We start from the raw sequence: 22,815 nt of genomic DNA on the forward strand, positions 1-22,815 counted from the left end.
TTTTTAGTTTACGTGTGCGAAAACTATGCGTATAATAATTAATGCATATAAAAAAAATACCATTCCGCGAAAAAAGCGCGCAATTATATCCGGAGGGCGGACGATGAGTTGTTTTTTTTTTTTTTTTTTAGCTTGCTATAAAATTTCGCAGAACCACGGCAAAGTGAAAGATCAAAGGTAGGATGGTATGAGAAGTCAAACACACGAAGATTATTCATTTATTCGAAGAGTACGAGTTGTGAAACTTGCGCATCTTTAGCGGGCACTATCGAACACTACTCGCGCATTCTCATACAGTTGACATTCCGGGAAAGACAGTGTACCGCCGCGATGCGCGTATAAGGTCGGAGAGTCACCCGGAAAAGAAAAAGCTAACCGCGCTCCAGAGATTCCCTGGCCGACAGCCAAACACCCAACAACCAAGACCCAATCCTTAGACTCAACTGTATCCGCTCCATCCAGAGACCCACCTCTGATCTTTTTCTCTTTCTCTCTTTCTCGTCTTTACGCGCTTTCTCCGCTCTAACCTTCGTTTTTCTCAATTTCGCTTCGTTCCGTCCTCAAATTCCATTTTCCGACTCTTTTTCGCTGTCGTTCTAACTACGCCCTCTTACTTCTTTCCTATCGTTCTCGTTATCACTTTCTCGTTCCGAGATGTGTGTCCTTTCCGAATTCGCTTGCACATTTTCGGTCGCGTTTTTCCCTCGAAAAAATCTCCGTCTCACCGTATCCCGGCGGCATTTGGCTTTCCACTCGTCGCTTACCCGTCTTCGTTAAAAGAATCGTGCGCAGTGATTAAATAAAGAACAGGCCGGTCGACCGTGCGCCCTCGATTACGGAGGAGGAGAAACCATTCTCGATCCGGGAGTGCCACCCGATCTGCTAAATTGCGCGCTTTTAGGCGAGCTATTAGTCGGCACGCTCTGTCAGCGCCTCCCTCTTCTTGTAAAGCGCGAGAAAACTTTATCGCGGTAGGAAGTACCTTCGCTTTATTTAATTTCGCTTACGTAATTTTTCGGTCGAGGACTATATCGTTACAGCAGTGTGTGTAACGTTCGCTTTTCTTCCGACGACGTTCTGACGCAGCGACGTATCTGGGTCGGTGTGATGTTCTTCTTTACACGAGAAGATATTTACACACGGGCTTGTGTCTCCTGGCGAAGCTTCTGGAGATATTTTGCCTCGCGGCGAATGGACCCATGAAAGTAACGAAGTAAACGCGATAAGAATGCGGCTCGGCAATAAAAAACGACCTTAATCTTTAAATAACCGCTAGCCAGAAGGTAGTTGCAATGTTTGCCGCGCAAACCTCCGAGGGAGGGCACATCAGGTAGAATTGGAACGCGTAGATAAAATCGGTATAGTCCATCGGCAAAATGCGAAAGTCACGTCATTAACTGAGCGCATCGACCTAGTTGCTGCCGCGCCATTAGCAGATAATGACACTTTTTCGAGCGAAAGCCGGGTCGGACCAGAGACTTCAATTCCCGTAAAACGCAATCGATCGTTCCCTGTTCGTTCCCTTCTCTCTTTCTCTCTCTCTCTCTCTCTTTCAGAGAGAGAGAGAGAGAGAGAGAGAGAGAAAGATTTTTTCCAAATCATCCAAAACAAATGCTAATGAGAAAAAACTCCCAAAGTATATCCTTGGAAACGACTATAATAATAAAGAAGAAATTGAAAATATTTCCACACGATAATGATTGCTCATTACCAACTTGATTTCTTTTGAGGAGCTTTTTCGACAGGAATAATCAAAGCGGAAGAAAATTTCCACTTTGAGAAAGTACGAGACGTTTAAATAAAAAAAAAAAATCAAAGATTGAAAAAACTTGATTCTCAACTTTCTAAGCATCTCTAGAAAACTTTTAATAATCTTGAAAAAACAGCGCTCTCTAAATACAATATATTAGTGTACATTTTTTGCGTGTAAAATTTAAAACATTTAAATCTAAATGTTAGCAGTCGGTCGAGTCAATGAGACATTTTTGTCAAGAAAAATCATCGTCATTTCTATCATCTTGTGCGATAAAAAAGAAATCATCAGCATCGTATAGTCACGCTCGTTTACAAAAGAATTACCGTTTTGGAAAACTCGCTCTGAAAATTATAGCGAGTAAATAGTTACACACCACAGTGACTCGCTCTCATCTCAATGGCATTGTCAGGGATATCGTTCGCTATACATACAGCCGCGCTTGTGAACATATATCTCCGTGACAGAGCTTATTTCTATCGAAAGTACCTCGACACAGAGGCGCATCCCTCTGTGGGCGTTAATATTCTCGGTGGGTGGTCCAGCTAGCGTCGCTTTCGCCGAGCGAGAGGGTAGCTAGTAGAAAATATGCGAGATATCGGAGAACCCTCGATCAGTTGCGCCCACCTTCTCCGTGTTATCACCATGACTACCGGACGAAACAAACGGCAGCCGACATGGCTGCTAAGCCTCGGCAGCCTGGCAACCCGGTCTCTCACCCTGTGAGAATGAACTCGTCACTTTGTGTTCCTGGCTGTCAGGACTCTCTCGGTCCCGACAGGTTTCTACCCACCTATCTACCTACCTACCTACCTACTACCGCGCGTGGTTTAACGGAATCGAGTCATTCGTATCTGACACGCGCCAATTTATGCTCAGAATTACAAAGGAAACGTTACATTCTGTGTGTTGCAAGCCAGCCTTTGAGCTTACGTTCGGCGCACGGCTGTGCCGATGACACGATTCCGATTCCGTTCCGCTCCGATTTCGTAGCGAACCTGGTACAACGTATCGTAGCGAGAATCGGCAGGGGGGCTTTATACGAACGCGTTTGCCTCTCTCCCTCGTGTGTGTGTGTGTGTGTGCTATCAAACGAATTGCCGCGTATGTCATTGTCATACTCGCTCAATTACCAGGTTTATTAAGTCCGTATGTATCTGGAGAAGATCAGCTGTTACCGCATAACTCGGCTCTCGACTCGTTTCCGTGATTCGAGACGTAACGTTATTAACGCATTGAGAAAACTCGAGCGCGATGAAACATAATTACGTTAATACGTAATAAACGCAACGCTCTCGGTGTCAAACAACGCGATAACAATTCTTATCAGTGCGTGGTAAATTATATCTCGGACTCTTGAACGCGCAACAAGGTAAAGATCCTCGGGACGCGGACAGTGACAAATTGCTGGAGAAATAAGAGAGCGAAAGCGGTAGTTAGAAGAAGCCTTGGTGGGCTGAAACCGATGTAGCGCCGGTATATCAAAGTAAACGAACGAACGAGCGAACCATTCTTGTTTTTTATTTTGTTGCCGCTTTCCCCGAGCTCGCTCGCTAAGTCCCATTACATTCAGCCTCGTTATTGATTCAGCAGCCAATTTTTGCGCCGTGTGAAAATCTTTCTTCCGCCTCGGAGAAAGACATTCGTTTCGCATTACGGTCATTCCGTGAAAACTTGTTACCGTGTGTTTGTTTGTGTGTATGTGTTTCCGTTTTAAAAAATACATAATAATTATTTCTGTTTGAATAGCTGCGAGTGAAAAAAAACAAATACACCGAGCATAAATATCTATTTTGCAATCGGGCGTACTTGAATTCTGTCTCGGTAGACTTGTTTCACAAACAAAGGATATTGAATAATGTGTCGTGATTCGCGCTAAAGAGATTTAACGATCTTGCGTCGGCGATCAAAGTGAGCGTCGGGCGACTATACGCCAGCGGTCGATGGCAGAACCGTCACTGACGGTTACATTAGTCATGAACGCATTAACTATACAGATAAAAGGAAGGCAGCTCGCGACGACCCATCAACTAGAATATGCATGAACGCTACGAACCGACAGACCAGGGACCACGCACGACGAACGAAGGCTAAAATCGAATGGCAACGTCAGTCTGCCACGTGAAGCACGAAAGAAAGTTCGAAAATTAATTATGTACGCGCCTCTGCTCGTTAATATCCCCCTCCCTCTGTCTCTCTGTCTGTACAAACGTCGCCTTCGACGATTGCGCTTATCCACTCTTCTGATCAATCTGTTCGCACGATTCACCCTTATATCTGACACACGCGTGTCTTTATCGCTTTCGATCAATTAACAGAACTTGATCGATTCGCTTAATGCGTTTTTTTATTTTTTTTTGTTCCAACTCATCACTTGTGCCATAAACAGTGTAATATTTAATTATGATTTAGTACGTGTTGTTTAAATAAATTTTGCATGTACATACATACTGCACTCGAAATAGGGTTAAAGCACTTGCACAAATACGAGAACAACTTGCGTTTAATAAACTTAATTATTTCGTCGCATGAGACGCGGGTCAAGTTGCCGGGGAAATAGGGGAATATCTGCTGCGTCCGCCGCATAACAGATCCTGTTACCTGTCTAAGTAATTAAGCAGTAGTTACGACGGCATATGTTTCTGCGAAATGTTGCGCTACACAGCGATCGCACAGAAAATTGGAACACGCTCGAAACGTATCAAGACATTTCTACTCGCGACTAGACTGTATTTGCGCGTATTCGATGATAGTGTGGAGAATATGAGAATAGCGCGCGCGCTATTTACATGAAAGTCTCATTTGTTATTTATGTTAATTTTTAGGTTTTTAAACATATACGCGTACTAGTTGCCTGATATGTCCGACATGTTGTGTATATTTTACACATCGCGATGCGATCAGCAAAGCATTTTAGAGACGGAGATAGTAATTTCAATCGTATGCTTGATGCGGATAAGTTTACAAAGCGACGTCTCGCGTTTGTAGAGCCGTTAACCGGTGCAAGACGGATGCATTGCTCGATCGCTGAGTGTGACTCTATGCAGCAGAGCATTAAGGACAAACGTTTCGCTGTGTGTTGCAGAGTACTTGATGTCAGGAAGTCCACGGAGTTATCCCGCACGATCCCCGGGGGTCGCTTCCACGCCAACCGTGACCAGGTGAGTTAGTACGCCTCCCACGAATTTCGCCAATCCGTATAATACATACATACATACATGCACACACACACATATACACAAGATTGCGCTGTGTTTCTCGCGCGACCCGCGAGTGTGACATATTCATATTCTGACCTGTAACATAACGCGGATACGGTTGCGAGGGCGCGAACGAGCAAAGCGGATTTTTCTCACCGAAGGCCGACAAATCCGTGAGCCTTATCGGTTTACCTGCTGGCTGAGTTTCGCGTGTGGCCCGAGTTAAGCTGCAACAACTACGGGGAGGAGAGTCGATGGACCACGATTGAATCGCTTGATCGTTAAACCTTGAACGCTGAGGTCCGGTAAATGTCGGTCACGTGTAACGATAAATTATTAATCGCGTGATAATTTTGTTGTTGTCGCGTTACCTTGAACTTTATGCGTGTCTCTCATTCTTTCTCTCTTTCTTCCAAAACGGCATCTGAATTAATTATTAAATGTTTTCAATCGCAAAAGTTGGTAATAAATATTGATTGAAATTTCATTTTTAACACCGCGACCTTTGATGCTGTAGGGAGAAAACAGGAGATTAAACGAATCTCACTCGGGAGCGATTTTTACGCGACTTACCTGAGTCAAAAGCTTTCACAGCGGTCGCGAAAGATGTCTTTGCGACAAAGCTTCGAGCGCAAAAAGTTTTGGGAATCTAAATCAATCGGCCCGGGGAGAAAGAGAAAACGTGAGCGAGAAAAAGAGAGAGAGAGAGAGAGAGAGAGAGAGAGAGAGAGCACAGTAGGAAAGCGCGATAAGAATTCCGTGACGAGATCCGATGAGTGGCAGTCGGGAAAGAGCAGAAGATAGAAAGAGAGACATGTCTAAAGATGTTCCAATTCAAATGAGTTGAACTTTTAAAATATTTAGAATGTTGAACAGGCCTCGTCTCGGCATTTCCATTTTGCTTCCTCGGCTCTCTTTTCGCCGAGCGGTGCCGGTCGATCGCCCGTCAGTGACGCGCACGAAATTTCGAATTAGTTCCCTCTTTATTCTACCTCATTACCGTTCCTCAGCATTTCTTCTTCTTCCTTTTCTCAAGCAGCTAATGGTCTACTACGTGCCGCAATTCATATTTCATCGTTCGCACGCGGAATGCCTCTGAGCGCGACTCGGCCACATTAATATAACAGATATACCCTTTTATTGCGATTTTATTCGCCTTTATGGTGAGAGTTTATAAATAAGAGTAAGATGTATTCTTTCTCTGCGGTGCATAAATTGCATCGAAGAGAGTGTACAGCGATTTAAAAGAAGCTGCATTAGCGCAGCTACGTTCGTCGCAAAAGAGATATAATTATATATATATATATGTGTATATAAATCAAATATATATAAACCAAAATATATGTTATATATATATTTTTTTTTATATACATACTGAGCATAAATTTTGATACACGTATAGCGTCTTTCACGTTCAAGGAGTTAATTGCATTTAAGACAGCATTTGCATGATACGTTGTAATACGATCGTATGAATAATAGCATCCGATGTCGATGTTTTAGATATGAAACATCGCTCGCGGCTTGGATCCAATTTATCCAATTTATGTCGCATGCCAGAGTATTAAGAGCCTCTCTCTTGGCGGAATAGTTAATGCGGCTCCCCATCGCGTTAATTTTCGAAACTCCCTCGAATATCCGCACAGCAATGTCCACGATTAAATGTGTCTCGTGTTACCTCACATCGCCAATTAATATCAATTAATTATCAGCGCAGTGATTGACATCTATCGCGGAATTCTTACTACGCATTACACATTCATCGGCTGTCACGCGAGTTCGTCGATCTTTTCTTGAGGATCTTGAACTCCGCACTCAGGGCTATCGATCTTATTCTATATTTATTTCGTCGTACACACGACAGCGCCTCTATTTTCAATCCTCCGCATACTCTGTCGGCGAAGTACTCAGTGGGATATAAGATGGCATCATTACCATCATGTAAAGCTCACTTGTTCGCTAATTCAGTCACGGTACGTACAAGGTCTTTTATTGACATATCATCGCGCAAATTGCCGCTGCAATTTGCCTCTATTACAGCGATCGCGCGCAATCACAAAGAATACGAGACTGTCTGAATATTCGTAACGGAAACCAAACTGGAAAATTTCACTCGAGAAGATACCGCCGTTTCCGAATGATAATAGCGTCTATCCATGATGTCTTCTCACAGCGTTTCTCTTTCGGGACCGTGTACGGATTTTCTATTTTTTTTCTTTTAATCTCTTTCTTTCTCTCTTCGAAAGAGAGCGCGTATTGGTCTCGGTAAGATGACGAGGAGAAGGAAGGGCCATCGGTGTCACCGGAAACAGCGGGCCGGCGAGACTGAAGACACTCTGTTGCTGAGGCAACGCGGCTGAAAGAACACGTGCGACCCTTGTCCGAGGAAAACGAAGGAGAATTTCCTCTCTCGTCTGTTACACTTTGCTTTTTCTTAAGACTGCCAACGATCGGATTCGCTGGAAACACTGATCGCGATACTTCAGTCCCATATATCATAGATGTGTAACCACGGGATTTCTTTGTATTGTTAAATGACGGCACTCGCGACGTATGTTTCGAAAAAAAGAATTACATAATTTTGTTCTTGTTTATTTAAAAAAAAATTTAATATATGATCTTAATGTTCTGATCACATTTGTTATGGTTATAGAACTCTTTGCTTCTTTTATTACATTATCTTTTGCAAACAATTAGAGCAATTAATATATCGTAGATGTGATTAACACAAATTATTTTTACCACTACACAGATATCGTAAAAAAACTCTTGATAACGGTCTGTATTGAGAAAAAAGCAATACGTTTTTTACTTCTTTTTTCTCAAGTTAAATCAACGATACAATCTTTGTTACGTTGTGGATGATACACGAAGAAAGACAATCGTTTCTCTTCACGGTATTTATCGCTTATTAACTACAGCAATGTAGCTAAAAGAACAACTCGCTACACTCCACGATAGGAAAGACTTTTCTTTTCCTCTCTCCTTTTTGTTTTCCTCTCGAACGTTTCATTTTATCTATCCTCACCGCCTTGCTATCTTTTCTATTAGTCTCTAACTATCGAAGCGCTTGAGAGAGACGGGCGGCAGACTATTGGTCGATGGTCGCGAAAAATTAGCGCAGTTCTCAGAAGAAAGTTTTAAAATCACATCAAATTTAGTTTTCTCAAACGCACGCAGTATTACGACTTCCGTAAGAAAAATAAATTATTGTAATGTAAAAATCATTACAGAGAAAAATATCGCGGTAATGGCACTTAATAAGAGGTGTGGGTTTTCTCATTCTTTATTACTTAAAATAATTAATTTTTCTTAGTTAAAATTAATTAAATTTTCCGCGGTTTTTTCACTGTCAATATTAATCACTTAAAAAGCACTCAATTTATGAAATACCAAGAATTACCGTGGCAATTTTTTTTTCTGCGAAAAAAAGAAGCACACACAGAAGAAAGATTATTTATTATTTATTAAATGTGGAGCTTTTTTGTCATTTTTTCTGCGTTTACGTAGGTTTTAATTTTATTTTATGCGTACGTTAAAAAGCAGAAAAGATTATTAAAAATCTCATATTAAACTAATATCGATTTTGAAAAATTAAAAAAATATAATCGATGTTATAATATTTTCTCGCAAAACATTTAGCACGGACGCACATTATCACATCGCTTCTCTTGAAATATCAGAATTATGGTTTACAGCGAGATGCGATCGGTGCCGGTAAAAGTATAGCCTCGATAATATTTCAAGAAATTTATTGTCCGGAGTTGCGAAATATGGTATCCCATTCTTTTCACGTCTTTACACCGCACGTTCAACCGCAGTCCGATTTGTCGTGACATATATTTTCTCGCGCCAATTCACTTATTTGCTCAATAATAATGTTCGTTGATAACAATAAAAGCCAAAACAACACCTTATTTTCGCATTTCTTTTTCAGGACAGTTTCGAGTGACGGAATAAAAATTTAAAAAAACAAAACATATTTTGTTTCGAACAAATTAATACAAAGAGAGTCGATGTCTAAGATTTTGCCCGAGTGTAACCTCGTTTAACTCTGCATTACATCCCTTAATTCACCAGACTGTCTTTGCACTGTGAAAAGTAAGTTGTTGTTTACCATGCATCCTTTCCCCTTTCACCTCTCCGCCTCCCTTACCTTCGTATGTACTTCGGGCCGCTTGGTGCAGGCTACAGTTACGGGTGTGCTTTTGTCTTCTCCACGGAGCGACGGCGGAACTATTTAAATTAATCAACATAGAAACCTTAATCTCGCTCGACGTCTTAATCCCAGCTTCAATTTGCGCGCGACTCGGGCCTCCCTTCCTCTTAAACTTTCCGTCCATCTTACTGAACCGAGTCTCGTTCAGTGGCACCCACACACGTAACGAGAAATCTGCGGATTTAAAATGCTTTTTTTATTCACCGAGATGTATTCTTATTACGGTCTCTGTTTGGGATATTTAAAATTTTTTGCGTGCTTATTTTGTGATAGAACCTCCGGAGTATGTATAGATGAGGAAACTTCATGTTTTTTTTTTTTTTTTTTATGTTTCTCTAGTCGCATCTGTTACTACATATTTTTATATTTCATTTTCACGGCGGAGATAAGTTATGAATTTTTGTTTCTTATACGGCAACTCTTTTGTTTCTAATTTTCTAAAAGATTCTCTTTCGAGAGCTCAGTCGTTCAAGCTCGTTAGATACGCATAAACGAAAAAAAAGACAAGCAGCATATAATTCTTCCAAAATATGCAGAGATAGATTATGATTTGCTTCTCACGCATTTCCATGAGTCTTCTGATATAGGTCTGATGCTAATTATTACAGTCAAGAGGTACTGCAGGTTGTAGCGAGGAAGAGAAATTACCATTTGTACGGGACATAGAGAATTACTCATTAAGCTCACGAGCGCTTTCTAGGAACTGACGCTGTGGAGTCTGCACAGAATGTAGTTGTGTGTTTGTTGTATATGAGAGAGAGAGAGAGGGGAGAGAAAGAGAGAGAGAGAGAGAGAGAGAGAGAGAGAGAGAGAGAGAATGTTTCTCTTGAGTTCCTATTTACTCTCGTCTAAAAATTTCAATTGTTTTCAATTTAAATCGTATGGAACCTTCAATATTAATCTCTTGTTTGCCGTAATAATGTAAGTAAACTAGAACTGCACAATAAAAAAAAACTTTGCACGTATGTTTAATTCTCAGCGTAAAAACTACAATTATTTTTAGCGATAAAAATGTTTGAAACAGTAGGTAAACGTGTGTTTTACGCGAGTAAATGTGACAGAAGTGCAAATTAAGTGAAACGCGAACGAAGAATAAAGAGACAGTGCTGCGTTAACTTTTCATAGCAATTAGTTGGAGAATCCTTATCAGACACTTGACTGAGGGTGGTAATTGACTGGCCTCGATAAGGACGTGCGAAACGTACTATTCTAATTTCAAAGATCGCATCACGCACGCATCGTAGAGACGAAAAACCCTATACTCGCGTAAAACATACAATAGAATATGTGCAACCGCGGCGCTGTCGTGGTGTGTTAATAAAAATCCGAGCGGTTTGCGTGACGCATCGAGATATGGTCGACAGTATTTTCGGCAGTAGTAGCACGCACGTGCGCTCTCCGCGACGGCGACGTTTCACACCTGCTGCGCTTTATTTCGTTATGCATGTGAAAAATTCTCGAGCCATACATTCGCAAAAGCCGTGAGTTCTATTCTTAAATTATTCTTGCTAACAGAACTATAAATGGAGAAACTCGAGGGGAGTTCGAAAGTCGCACACGCATATGCGCACGCGTCGCAAAAGTACGAGTCTGGAACATCGAAAATGAAAGTGAAAACGAAAATAGTACTCGCGCGAGTGAAACAGATATACAAGTGACATTTTTTTTAGTAAAAAAAAAAAATTTGCAAAAGTGTAAATGTATATATTTTGTAATCGAGATTAATTATTAAAACAAGAGATAAAGTGCTTCATACGCACGTTTATTTCAAAACAAAGAATCTTCTTGCTGATACCATTTGACATAATTGCATTAATATTGAATAATTTGTTAATTATGAATATTCAATTATTCACGCACTGACAAAGAGTATTTTAGTTGACTACATTAGGAGTCTCTTGTGCAGCACATCTCGTGTTATAAAGAACAAGCGTAACTCGAGAAGGGCGCGAAAACGGAAAGTAGGTCGCTGGTTACTGCGCAGACTGGAAAGTACGAGTGACATCGTACTAGGACAAATTTGCATGAAATGCTTCCGCGAGAAAGACCGTTCGTTTTGGTCGCCTCACCTTAAAATCAGCCAACTTCAATGCGCTTTATATGGTAATCTCTATCGTTTGCTCTCAAATTCACGGAAATATGTGATGCGGACATGAGATCTCGAGAGATAATACTTACGAAAAACATCAAACGCACTACCAACTTTAAACATCAAAATCCTATACAGCGTTTCACAACGCCAAGAAGATGAAGCAAAATACCTTGATAATTATCCGAAAGCTTTGCTGTCAAATTATCTCATCGTACTTTACGTCATAACATATGTAACAGAGATTGCTGGCTCAGCATTAATTTCATAACAAGTGTTGCACTGTTGTTACCTGATGTTGCCGACTACCGTAAATCCTTTGCGCTACGATCTAATTTCCAGTTTGGCATCTTGCGCGCCCGGCATTACTCTTGACCATAAAGCTCCGCGCTTACCCATAAACATTAATCTGCCTTGCCACGCGCGTGTCCGTCATAATAATAATTGATGGTATGTTAATTACAATTTATGCAAAAACCTTCTCGCGCCGCGCACCGCGCACCTATGCGCGCGCTACATCCCGTCGTAATTTCCGAAAACGTCGCTTAAATGGTGATGTTAACACGACGATCCACACATTACGTCGCTGTACATTTTGCGTGTCCACATGCATGCTGCGCTGCTACCTCCGCGCGCACCGGGCATATATTATATCAAGTACACGCGTAACTTACCACTCGTGCATTGTGTGTGTGTGCACACGAATTCAATAAACTCTAAACATTTAGTAGACATAAATAGAGAACTATTGTTTCGTTTTGGTAAACAAAAAAAAATGTCGAAGAATGGAAAAAAAAATTGAACAGAGTGAGTTGTCTCGTATATTTTTGCATTGTCGTATCTCGGTAGTTTTTCAACAACAAACGGGAACAATTTACGTTCCGTAATCAGGCAAACAAAAGTAGCAAATTGAGAGAAACATAAATTTAAGGAATGTTAGTAAATATTCTCGATATTCGAAAAAAAACGTAATAGTAATATGTCTTCAGTTTCAATTATCTGTCGGAAAATTTCTCCCGTTCCGACCGAGACTCTTTTGTTTCTCCCCTAATGGGAACTCGTATCGAATTACCGGGATATTTATTTTCTCCTGCAATTCTTAAGATCTCAAGGGTTGGAGCTCACAGAAGCTTTTATCTTCACGGACGACGATCGGAGTTATTTTTGGGTGACTTTAGAAAGGATAAATAATCGGAAATAACAATCATTTTTGCACCACTTTAACGAGACACGTATGGCGGAAGAACAACTCGATTTTCACACAGATCAAGTTTATCTCGCGTGTGAAGAATTCCGGAAAAATTCTCGAAAAAAAATAAAAGAACTGTTGCGTACACACTGCGCCGTGTCTATATACATGCAACGACAATTGGAAAAAAACAAGAAACGTTATGTAAGAAAGCGAAGGAATATACAGAGAAAGAAGCGAAAAACAAAACGACATTAGAAGATTTATCAAACCTGGGAAATGTGAAGAGAATACGAAGAGATCTCTCTTTCACGTGACTACCGCGTATCAACTGCTTTTCCCCGCAATCGATATTACCGTTCGCCGAGTATGGGAGCAAGAAGAAACGAAAAACAATCCACATGAAACGCGAGAAACATCGCGAACGATATTTGCGACGCGGGGGTACACTCGATTGGCTCGCATGAGTTTTTCCAATCCAATGAAAAGCTCCGCCTGGATACACATCGTCCGCTCGTTCGATCCGCCATACGTTGAAATCCCGGCTGCACTACGGAGGCTTTTCATTTTTTTTTTTTTTTTGCCTTTATGAAACGAACAAACGTCACTATTGCCTAATATAATTACGCGCCGTGAAATAAAGAAAATTGTCTCTCCTCGCCGAAGAGGGTGGATCGCGCGCTGCTTCGCCCATTACGCCGAGCGCCATATTAAGCTCTCTTCCTCTAACATCACGCTCATCTCACGTCTTTCTGCCTTTTTCCTTTCTCTCCTGTTCCAACTTTCCATCTTGCTCCTCTTATCATCTTTCTCTTATCCGTGATTATGCAGCGAAGTTCGTTGTTTCTTTTTGTGCTCTGCGTTTCGTTTTAACTCGAGACAGAACACGGAGCGACTCGCGCAGTTGTCCCAGTTTTTATTTTTGACGACTATATACAAAAGTGCAGAAATTGCAAAAAGTGCTTTATCACGACCGTAAAATTCCGCGCTTTTTGGAACACGTCTTTTATATTTATAATGTGTCCTTTTTAATTTCGATAATTAATAGATACACTTTTTCTGGTGAAAACATGTTTTATATTTACAATATATATATATATATATATAAATTGACCCTGTTTTCACAAAACAACTGCGAAGTTTGTGCGTAACGAAGTTGCGAACCTCTCATATCTTGTTAAAGCAAAGATAATAACAAGTTTGCACTCGAGTAGCGGAATATTCGAGCTAATTTTGAATCATAATAAAATTTGATTTCGACTTCGTTATAAAGATATATTAACATTATTTTACGTGGCGCGGTGTAGTATATATATATATTTACAGTTTCCTTTCTTCGTGCGCCATTATTCTCCTAGACGAGTGTGTTTTTTGTCGGTAACTTTCGCGAGGCATTAACCGCTCGTTTCTTTAGAAGAACGCAAACGGCCAGAAGTTGGACGATGAAAGAGAAACAAAAGAGAGAAACCGAGAGAGAGAAAGAAGAAAAAGATTATTTTTTAATAGTTTTGTGTAGCTACCAATTCACTTTCAAAGACTGAATAGAAAAACGTGAAAAAATGATTCAAAATATAGAGTAAATTAAATAAAGAACAACTGTAAAACAACACATACACTTTAGTTTTTTTTAAATGTCTGTTCCTCAGAGAGCCGTTTTCCCGTCACATCGTTACTTTACAGGACCCGGGGTCGAAACTTGTGTGCTTTTTCTTTTTTGGGGGCGCGATACGCCGAAATATCTAGATCACGCACACCCCTCCCGCTAGTGCCGACCGCGTATAAGAGGCCTCTTGAGACGCGTTGCTTCCGAGCTATTAGGAACCGCCGGAGAACTCACGGAATTATTTTAAAGTGCTGTGGCTTATCTCTCCGACCGAGATAAGCCAGAAAAACACGCCACAACATGAGCCATGGCGCACCGAAATGTCACGCCTGGCAATTTCTCGATATATCTCGACCGTTCCCGCAGACACCTCACACACGGCAATCTCTGTGATGTTTCAATATCTCGTCCGTTAGAAGAGCGTAACGAACAAAATTTAACTAACGACATGTACATGTATGTATCAACATAGCGCTGCTTAAAACATAAAATACATTAAACGAAGAGAAAAGAGAAAAATGTGCATAGCGTACGTAAATACTTGTTGCTTTACCGAAGAATTTGATTCTATTTGATCGACGTTTTTATCGACGATATTGCTCTCGTATATGAACATTATTTTTATATACGTTTGGTATCACATTAATGATATTTTTCCAGAGAGATAATAAATTTGTAAAGTTGTGTGATACAAATAAAAAGTTATTGTTAAAAGCCGTATCAAGTGTTTGAAAAGGACATTGAAAGCAATTGATTTCTCTGTGTTTTCGACTTTTTTGTCGTCTCTCGTCGACATAACGGCAACGAATTATCAGCATTGATTGCTGAACAGTTGACGCATCTCTTCTTTTGTTACATGTCAAACGCTTGACGAGATATTGTGCAAAACACCGAACCATCAAATCGTCTGTATAAATGTAACTTAAAAAAAAAAAAAAATACACAAAGACACAGTACGTATAAATTGTGTATATAATCATGTGCGCGGAACATGTCAGAATTTTCGCGTCTGCCACTTTGATATTTCAACGGTATTACTCCAAGATGTTCTTTTTGTTTATTCGGTTAAAGATTTTTAGAGATATTTGTTTTAATAAAAACAACGCGGAGAGTACGTGATCTCATCGCGATATTCCATTTATCTTTCGACAATTTATTTTTCTGTCACACTTTCACGAGGTACTTTCTGTTCTAGAACATTTCATGCACAACGGGAAAATGAAATAAACATCAGTGTACATCTTGAAATATTATAAAGGAATATTATATAAGGAGCATGAGAGAAACGAGATATAGAGCGATCTAGACGTTCAGCTTTTTTTTTTAAAGAGTTTGGTGTTCTCCTGAGGACAACACACACCACAAGACGAAATGGCGAATTGACCCCTTGTAATATCTCTGCGTTTCGGAGAGTTAACAAAGCTTTGATTGTTTATTCAGAACGTTCTGTCGTAGTCACAATATTAAAGAAATGCAAAATACTTTTTCCCCGACTCTTCCACGCTCTCATCATGTTCCTCAAAGTAGTCCCTAGGTATATGCATACACAAATCTAATCTGTGTTTAATATATTTTCAACATACGTATCCCTTATATAAAATTAAAGTCAACGAAGCATGCAACCTTTCGTGATGAGAAACGAGAAGTTTCCCTTCGAGAATTTCTATTTTCTGAAACTGGAAAGAAGGCGCGGAAGACACATTTCGTAAATAAAATAATCTTCAAATCACGACAATTTTTATTCGTAATGAAACTGAATATTAACCAGAAACATGCTCTCTTGACGCTGAATTATAAATATCAAAGTGTTGTAGAACAAACTTTTTTTTTAAACGTATAACATTACAAAAATTACTCCGATTTCGTAAATTGCTTCCCGAAGAGAAGGTGATCAAATTTTTAATCCGTGCGTGTTTTTAAACAAAAACATACTTATATTGAATGTGCGCATCTTCTGAAAGAATTTAAACTGCAAAACATGAAGTAATCCCAAATAAAATATTTTTATGAAGATTCCGCGATACGATGAGGTTTATGAGACGCACACACAGTCTCTTCGAGCTTGTAACGCACACATTTTTCCGGTTTATTAATACTATCGTGATATCGATTCACATGTGTCAGTTTTTTTTTGCCCGGGCGTTCGGATATATGTGCAATATAAAACTGTTCGCGCGAGTGCTTATATGACAGCGAACTCTCTCCGCTGAAGTCAACCTTTCTTCCATCCCCCGTGCGCTCGCCGTCAAAATCGAGTTTGAGAAAGCTCGTTAAAGCGAACTTCTCCGACCCATCGCGCGCTGCCCTTCGCTGAAGGGATGAAGCGGAAAGCTCGGCGAGAGAAAGAGAGAGAGAGAGAGAACGGCGCGTACGAATCGATACAACAATGGAGTTATGCAGCTATACGTGAGTTAGGAACGGGCGCAAAACGCGAAAAGTCCTCGTTCCCTCTAGTCCCCTACGTTCTACTACCGTCTTTCGTCCCTCGTTCCGCGAATCATGTGGACCCCCCGCATAATCCGTCTATATATACGAGTTCTCCGGTGTACACGAAGGGTGCATAATTGCATCTAGATAAAACAGGTGAATGGTAAATCAAACTTGGATTTACTCCCTTTTGGCTCTCGTGATTACCGTATCTAATTAAAGATGAGCTTTCTCGTCGGGTTACAACTCGTGTCGCGTGGTCTCGCGGGAATAAAGTTCGGAATAAAGTTCGATCGCGGAAAATAATAAGTTACAGGTGTGAAAAAAAAGAAATGTAATATTATATATGAAAAAACAACTTTAGCGAGTATACAGTAAGTTTGCAAAACTGATACATCACATGGTTTTTTTTCTTTTTGTCTTTTTTCATATCTTAGTCTTTCGCAAACTTTCGAAGTAAAATGATACGTATAATGAGCTCGTATCTTTCGTTTCTTCCAGATTTTCAAAAGAAAAAAAACATACGCGAGTAGCTAAGGTGGATAGTGGAACCGCTAATACGTTATTTTCTTTTTTCATCCTCCCTCGAATAAAGAATCTTTGAATATCCGGATTTGAGGAAATTCGGTTTCCCGTGTAGGAAATCGACGTCGTGTCATTCCCGTCGTATTTACAGTTCTCCGCGAGAAATCATGCGGAACCCTGCTCGCTAATCCCCAAGGGACTTCCGCTTGCTAAACGTTACAACGTTGAATTCTAACCGTGTCTTACACACAGGATCGCGCGGAGCTCGACCCCCGACCGATGGGAATACATTATAATAAAGACACAAGACGCGACGTCTTGTTTTGCGTCCTCAGCAGCGAGTTGCAACCGAGTTGCATTCACAGAATTCTATACGTACGTACAGAGTCTACTAAACTAAGACTAAACTGATCTGCTAAACTCTGGTCTCTCTTTAAATGTTGTCCAAAAAGTATGTACAATTTTCTCGCACATGCGCGAGAAAATAAGTTTCGTCTACGCAGAATGATGATGTACTATGTAGGTATTCCTAAAGGGAAAATGGAATATAATGTATTATATGATTGCGTTCCGCGTTATTCACTGCAAGTAGTGTAAAATCTATAATTCACGTGACATATATTGGATTTCTAGTACTAGCACTGAATTTCTAAACGTAGCCATAACATAATACATAATATATTGTATTGTAATAACTATTGGCGTGCAATAAGACTGTGTCACTTTTTGGAACAAGATCCTGAAAGATCTGACTCTTCAAGTTCCGTTTTATAATCATCCTTAGTTCAATATATTACACTTGCGACAACAACTATGGTTTTTTTTTCGGAAAGATAGAATTGAGAATCTAATAGTCGTAGAATAAGGTACGTAAAATAAATAAACATTATTTTCAATACCGTCAGCTCTCTTTCTCGCGCTCGCGGAAGTTAGTATGGGTGACACTTCCGAAATAAAGTTTCGTAATTTCCGCTAAATTGAATTAAATTTCAATTCATTTATAAACTTTATTTTCGCGCGCGTGTCGAGCGCACAGGATCAAACGTCTGAAATCGAACCGAGTCGCTCTTTTATCTCGAGGCATATATTGCCTCGATCGGCGAGTTTAATATAAATTTCGCACAAAAACGAGTCGCGCTTTGAAAAGTTTGGATTTTATGGTAACCGGCGCCCTCTTTATATCGCGCATATTTACTGTAAACGAACAAAGACTAAATACGCGCGAGATCATTTTTATCAAAGAATTGCAACCCGATCTTTAAGCAAAGCGAAGTCTTTAATACCATCGTGTGGGCAATTGAACCGTAACCGGTCACGTTGTTCAGAGTTTTGAGCGAGTTAACGCGAGTAGCCGGTGTGCTGAAGCGATCGTCGTGGAATAAAGCGCGCGCGCGGATGTAATTCCACGCGAAATTAACCGCCGCGCAAGGAAAGCGGAATCCAGATAGATAGCCCGTATTACATTGGGAATATTATGATCCATTTCACGTTAGAAGATGTTATATTACGTCGGCGGTAACCAATATTGCGCGCTAAGCCAGACGAACAGCAGTAACCTATCCGGAGCTTACGCTAACTTCTCTCGCGATCGTGAGCGATTCAGCATATCGGAGATGGACCTCACGTAATTCATTGCCGGTGACGTGAATCGATGTCTTGAGCACGGCAACTCGTTTAAGTTCTGCCAAACAGTCGTCGAAGGAAAAGCTGCAATTGCCGTGAGATAATGAATACGCGACTGCAATTATAAGAGAGAGCAACGGCAATTTTAAGTGTGTCAAAGTTCTATATATATGTATATATACAGACTAACTAATAAATTATCATGTTTGTTATCATTTACAGAACAGTATTAAAAGATATTTCGTGTATTTAACAATTTGCGATTCTTTGATTTTAAATGACGACGTCAATGCTAAATACATGCGCTGTGAAGTAAAAAAACCTGGGCGTAAAGAGAAAATCGAGAGGAAAAACCTATAGATGTATTTTGACTATAAACAGAGCCGTTCTCTCACTCTTCTTCTGTCATGCCAACATAAAAGTTGGTACGTAGTTAGATAAAGATCGAGGTGTTGAGTGCGACTCGAGCAAACTAAGCGGGCGCGGTCAGGAAGAAGAGAGAGAGAGACACGAAGTGTACTGGAGAACAATTCCCTTGAACTCGGAGATGCAAACAGAAGAGTTGCAGTATAATGCGAAACTTATTATTGAGAAAGGTGGCCTCTGGCTGTAGGTTGCAAAGACATAGACGTTGTACCGGAAATGCTATTGCTTTACTCACTCTCTCTCTCTCTCTCTCTCTCTCTCTCTGTTTTATCTCTTCTCACTCTGTACTCTCTTGCTTACGTCTTTCGCTCTGTCTTTGTCATCTTTTCCTTCCTTCCGCTGTATTCTTCCACGGTCTTTTATTGACTACTTGATCTTACTGCCGCGTTTCGTAACGCATATACTATATCACGTAACTATCAAGAGCTTGGTAGTGTGTCCGAATGCTTTCCGAATTTAAACAAGACTCCGTTCCTATGGCAAACCGAAAAGATTACGGCGTGTTAATATCAAAGCTATTTTATCTGCTATCGACGTTTATAAACATATTGGCACTCTCGTTATGTAGAATCGATAATTAAATACGTGTCATTTTTACGTATGTAAATCGAATAGGAATTTCGCGCGAGTACATAATATCGTTTCCGATATATCTACTTATCAACGACGAAAACAACATTTGCTCGCACATTTTCATTATTGTTTTTCAAATTCATTCTATTAGACAAAAACATGTAGTTATGTTATGTTATTCGCGTGTTAACTAACTAGACCGACCCTCCGAATATTCCCGCGCGCGTATTATTTCAATACGCGAGATTACAGCAACGTGAGTTTCATCATTTTGCCGAGAAAAGAAGCCCCCGATTCGAGCTGAACGCGCAATCAAAATAAATATACATGCCGCGGATCGCATCGATCTTCTGTTTGTTCATGATTTACATCGGGGCGAGAGAGGCGTCCCGTCTGTTCGTTACGCACGCGTGCACGTTAATGGTCAGCGCAGAGATATCGCGCGCGCGCGGGGATAGAAATTGAAATTAAAATGGATCCCAGCGTGAATCGTTTCCCGTTTCGTGCGAAATTCACCGCCGCTTGCACGCACGCACCGCCGTTGTTATATTTACCGTTTTGTGCGTTCGAACGTGCCTATCACGCGGAAGTGAGGTATACTGCCCCGTTATCTTGCGTTACCAGTCTCTCGGCTCCCGGTTCTTTGCATTAGCATTAGCGGATTTACCGCACGCGAATATTTACGGTTTTCTAATTAAGCAACCGCGAGCTTAGCGTTTATTAAAAACAAAAAGTAATAAAGATTCATGAGCAAAGATGTTTGTTCGACGCGGTACGTTTGTGCGCAATTGTCTTTTACAGAAAGATATTTCGCGTGTTTACAAATATGTTTGTTGTTATCTGTATTTATAAAACTCCACTTGACAGAGAAGTATAATTAATTTTTGTTAATTATATATAAACCAATGTAACAATTTTTCCGAGAAAAGAGCGTTATTCTACGAATAATCATCTACTTGACGTAATTTGTTACAACAGCTTGTTTAATATATAATTATGCACATTGCAAAAAACAAAGTCCTTATCTTTCTCTCGCAGAGAAAATTATTTAGTTAAATAATATGAGATTCATTTTTCTTTCTCTCTCTCTCTCTCTCTCTCTCTCTCTCTTTAGAGAGAGAGAAAAAAAAACAGAATCCGAGTGAAAAGCTTCAGTTTCCCCACTTTTGTCGCGTTGTGAACCGTTACATTCCGGCTTGAGGCATTCGAGAAATCGCTGAGAACCTCGATTATGGCCTGGGCCGGAAAAGGGCTACTTCCGTGGATACAGGAAAGATTGAGAAACGAGGGGAGGGAAGAGAGAAAGAGAGAGAGAAAGAGAGAGAGAGAGAGAGAGGAAGAGGGGAAAGTCAGCCGGCAAGAATCCTCTTAATTATAACCGATCCATCAGCATTTCCCGACGGAGTTTAAGTAATTAAGTCCGATTTAACGAAGAATTGGCGCCGGGGCGACAGGAATAAGAGTGGAATAGTCGAGCAGCCGCTATCAACGACGACGACGACGACGACGACGATTGCAGAAGAAGAGAAGCGCCGCGTGCGAGGGAGCAACGAGAAGGAAAAGACTCTCTAGATACGCCGAGAGTGGTCCCGATATCAAAATAATTGCTCCATCAAGTCGCGCTCTCGACTGAGATGACGGTATGAGATTTACTCCTTGTTTGACCGTTGCTGGAATTACACTTAATGAAGGAAAATCGTTAGAACGTACAACGCACATCGGTGTGCGCCGAAGTTTATTCGTAATTGCGATACTTAAAATAATCTGTCCGTTAAAAAAATCTGTCCGTACACACAACGTTTTTACAATATAATACTTTGAGAGAAATGTTTCAATCCGATATACACGTACACTGATGTTATTTTCAACAAATGAAAAACGATCTTCACACAGAAAAGACTACTTTGATAATGTTAAACTATTTTTTTCTTCTATCTCGACATATACTGCGTGACAAACTTTCTTAATCGCCACCGTCGTCATTGCGGCGTCGTCGCCTGACGTTTGCGCAAATCAGGCTGGCATGCGAAACGGCTTGTTGATGGACGAGAGTCGATCCGGGTTACCATAGGTACACGAGAAATGATGCGTTACCTGGGAAACCCCTGACGCAGTAGGAGTTCTCGTTGTTCCCATTGTCCGGATATATAGATGTGCTATGTATATATAGATATGCGCTAGCGCGCAGAAAGAGGAAGACGGAGAAAGGAAGAAAGAGAGAGAGAGAGAGAAACGTGCGTAAATGTACATATGTATATACGCACACTTTGTATACCGGTAGCTCACACACCGTCTCTACATCACCTACGTGCAACACACATATCCCTGTATACTCCGCTTCTCCGGTTTCCATTTCTCTTCTTGCTTCATTGCTTATTGAAGCAATCACATACCATTCAAAGCGACGAGACTTCGGACGCCGCGTGCGATCAATTGCGATCGCCGCCCTACGTTTGAAGCGAGGTGTCGCCTCGCACACTGCGGGATAACGAAAAAGCCAATTTTTTCCCGACGAAGTGAAAAAATGTCGAACCCCATATAACTCGTGGAGGATTGGTCCGAAGGTATTGGTCCGCGTTTCAGCAACGTGCCCGTGAGAGAAAAGAGAACGACGGTTCTCTTTGAAAACGGCGCGCACGGTGTTTATATTTCTCTTTTGTGTGAGCCGAATGTGAGTTTCACACAAAAAACGTACAGATTTTTTGTGACACTCAGCCTTTGCCGCTACTTCAGCCTCCTACAGGTCTATTTTCTCGATTGTTGTATTCGCTGTAACTTGTGCCAGATGAACTCCTAAAATATTGGTTCTATTTTAAGCTTCTGTATATTCTGCGGCAAAATGTATGTTTATAAGAGACAAGTTATTTGCCATTTTACGTATGTGTCGCGTTTGCTTTCGACGGTTTGTATATATTTTCACGAGCATTTCTCACTCGTACTCGTATTTTAGAAAAACCGAAATGTCAGCAAGACCTCATTAATATCCAATCGCACTCCCTCTCTTGTGCTTATGCGGTTCTTGAGAATGTCGTAATTATTTCCACGCCCTCGCACACGACGCCCGGACACGAACGAATATCCATTTGTGTCGTGTCGCGCGCAGAAACAGATTGTCATCGTCCATTTTACAGTTTTTTTCCCCCTGATATTGAATCAAAGATTGAAAAAAAAAAAAAAAAAAAAAAAAA

At 40.7% G+C, this 22,815-nt stretch overlaps 1 protein-coding gene across 2 annotated transcripts in view; it reads left to right on the plus strand.

The window, feature by feature from the left end:
• The window catches only part of LOC109852830 (teneurin-a), a 249,222-nt gene that overhangs the window by 107,204 nt on the left and 119,203 nt on the right, over positions 1-22,815 (plus strand). For both annotated transcript variants that reach the window (XM_020424349.1, XM_020424350.1), the window contains one exon: positions 4,839-4,914. In XM_020424349.1, the coding sequence (XP_020279938.1) occupies positions 4,839-4,914 (76 nt within the window). The remainder of the gene's footprint in view (positions 1-4,838; positions 4,915-22,815) is intronic.

This window comes from Pseudomyrmex gracilis, unplaced genomic scaffold, assembly GCF_002006095.1.
Source record: "Pseudomyrmex gracilis isolate BER0280 unplaced genomic scaffold, ASM200609v1 scaffold_36, whole genome shotgun sequence".
NCBI classification, from domain to species: Eukaryota; Metazoa; Arthropoda; class Insecta; order Hymenoptera; family Formicidae; genus Pseudomyrmex; species Pseudomyrmex gracilis.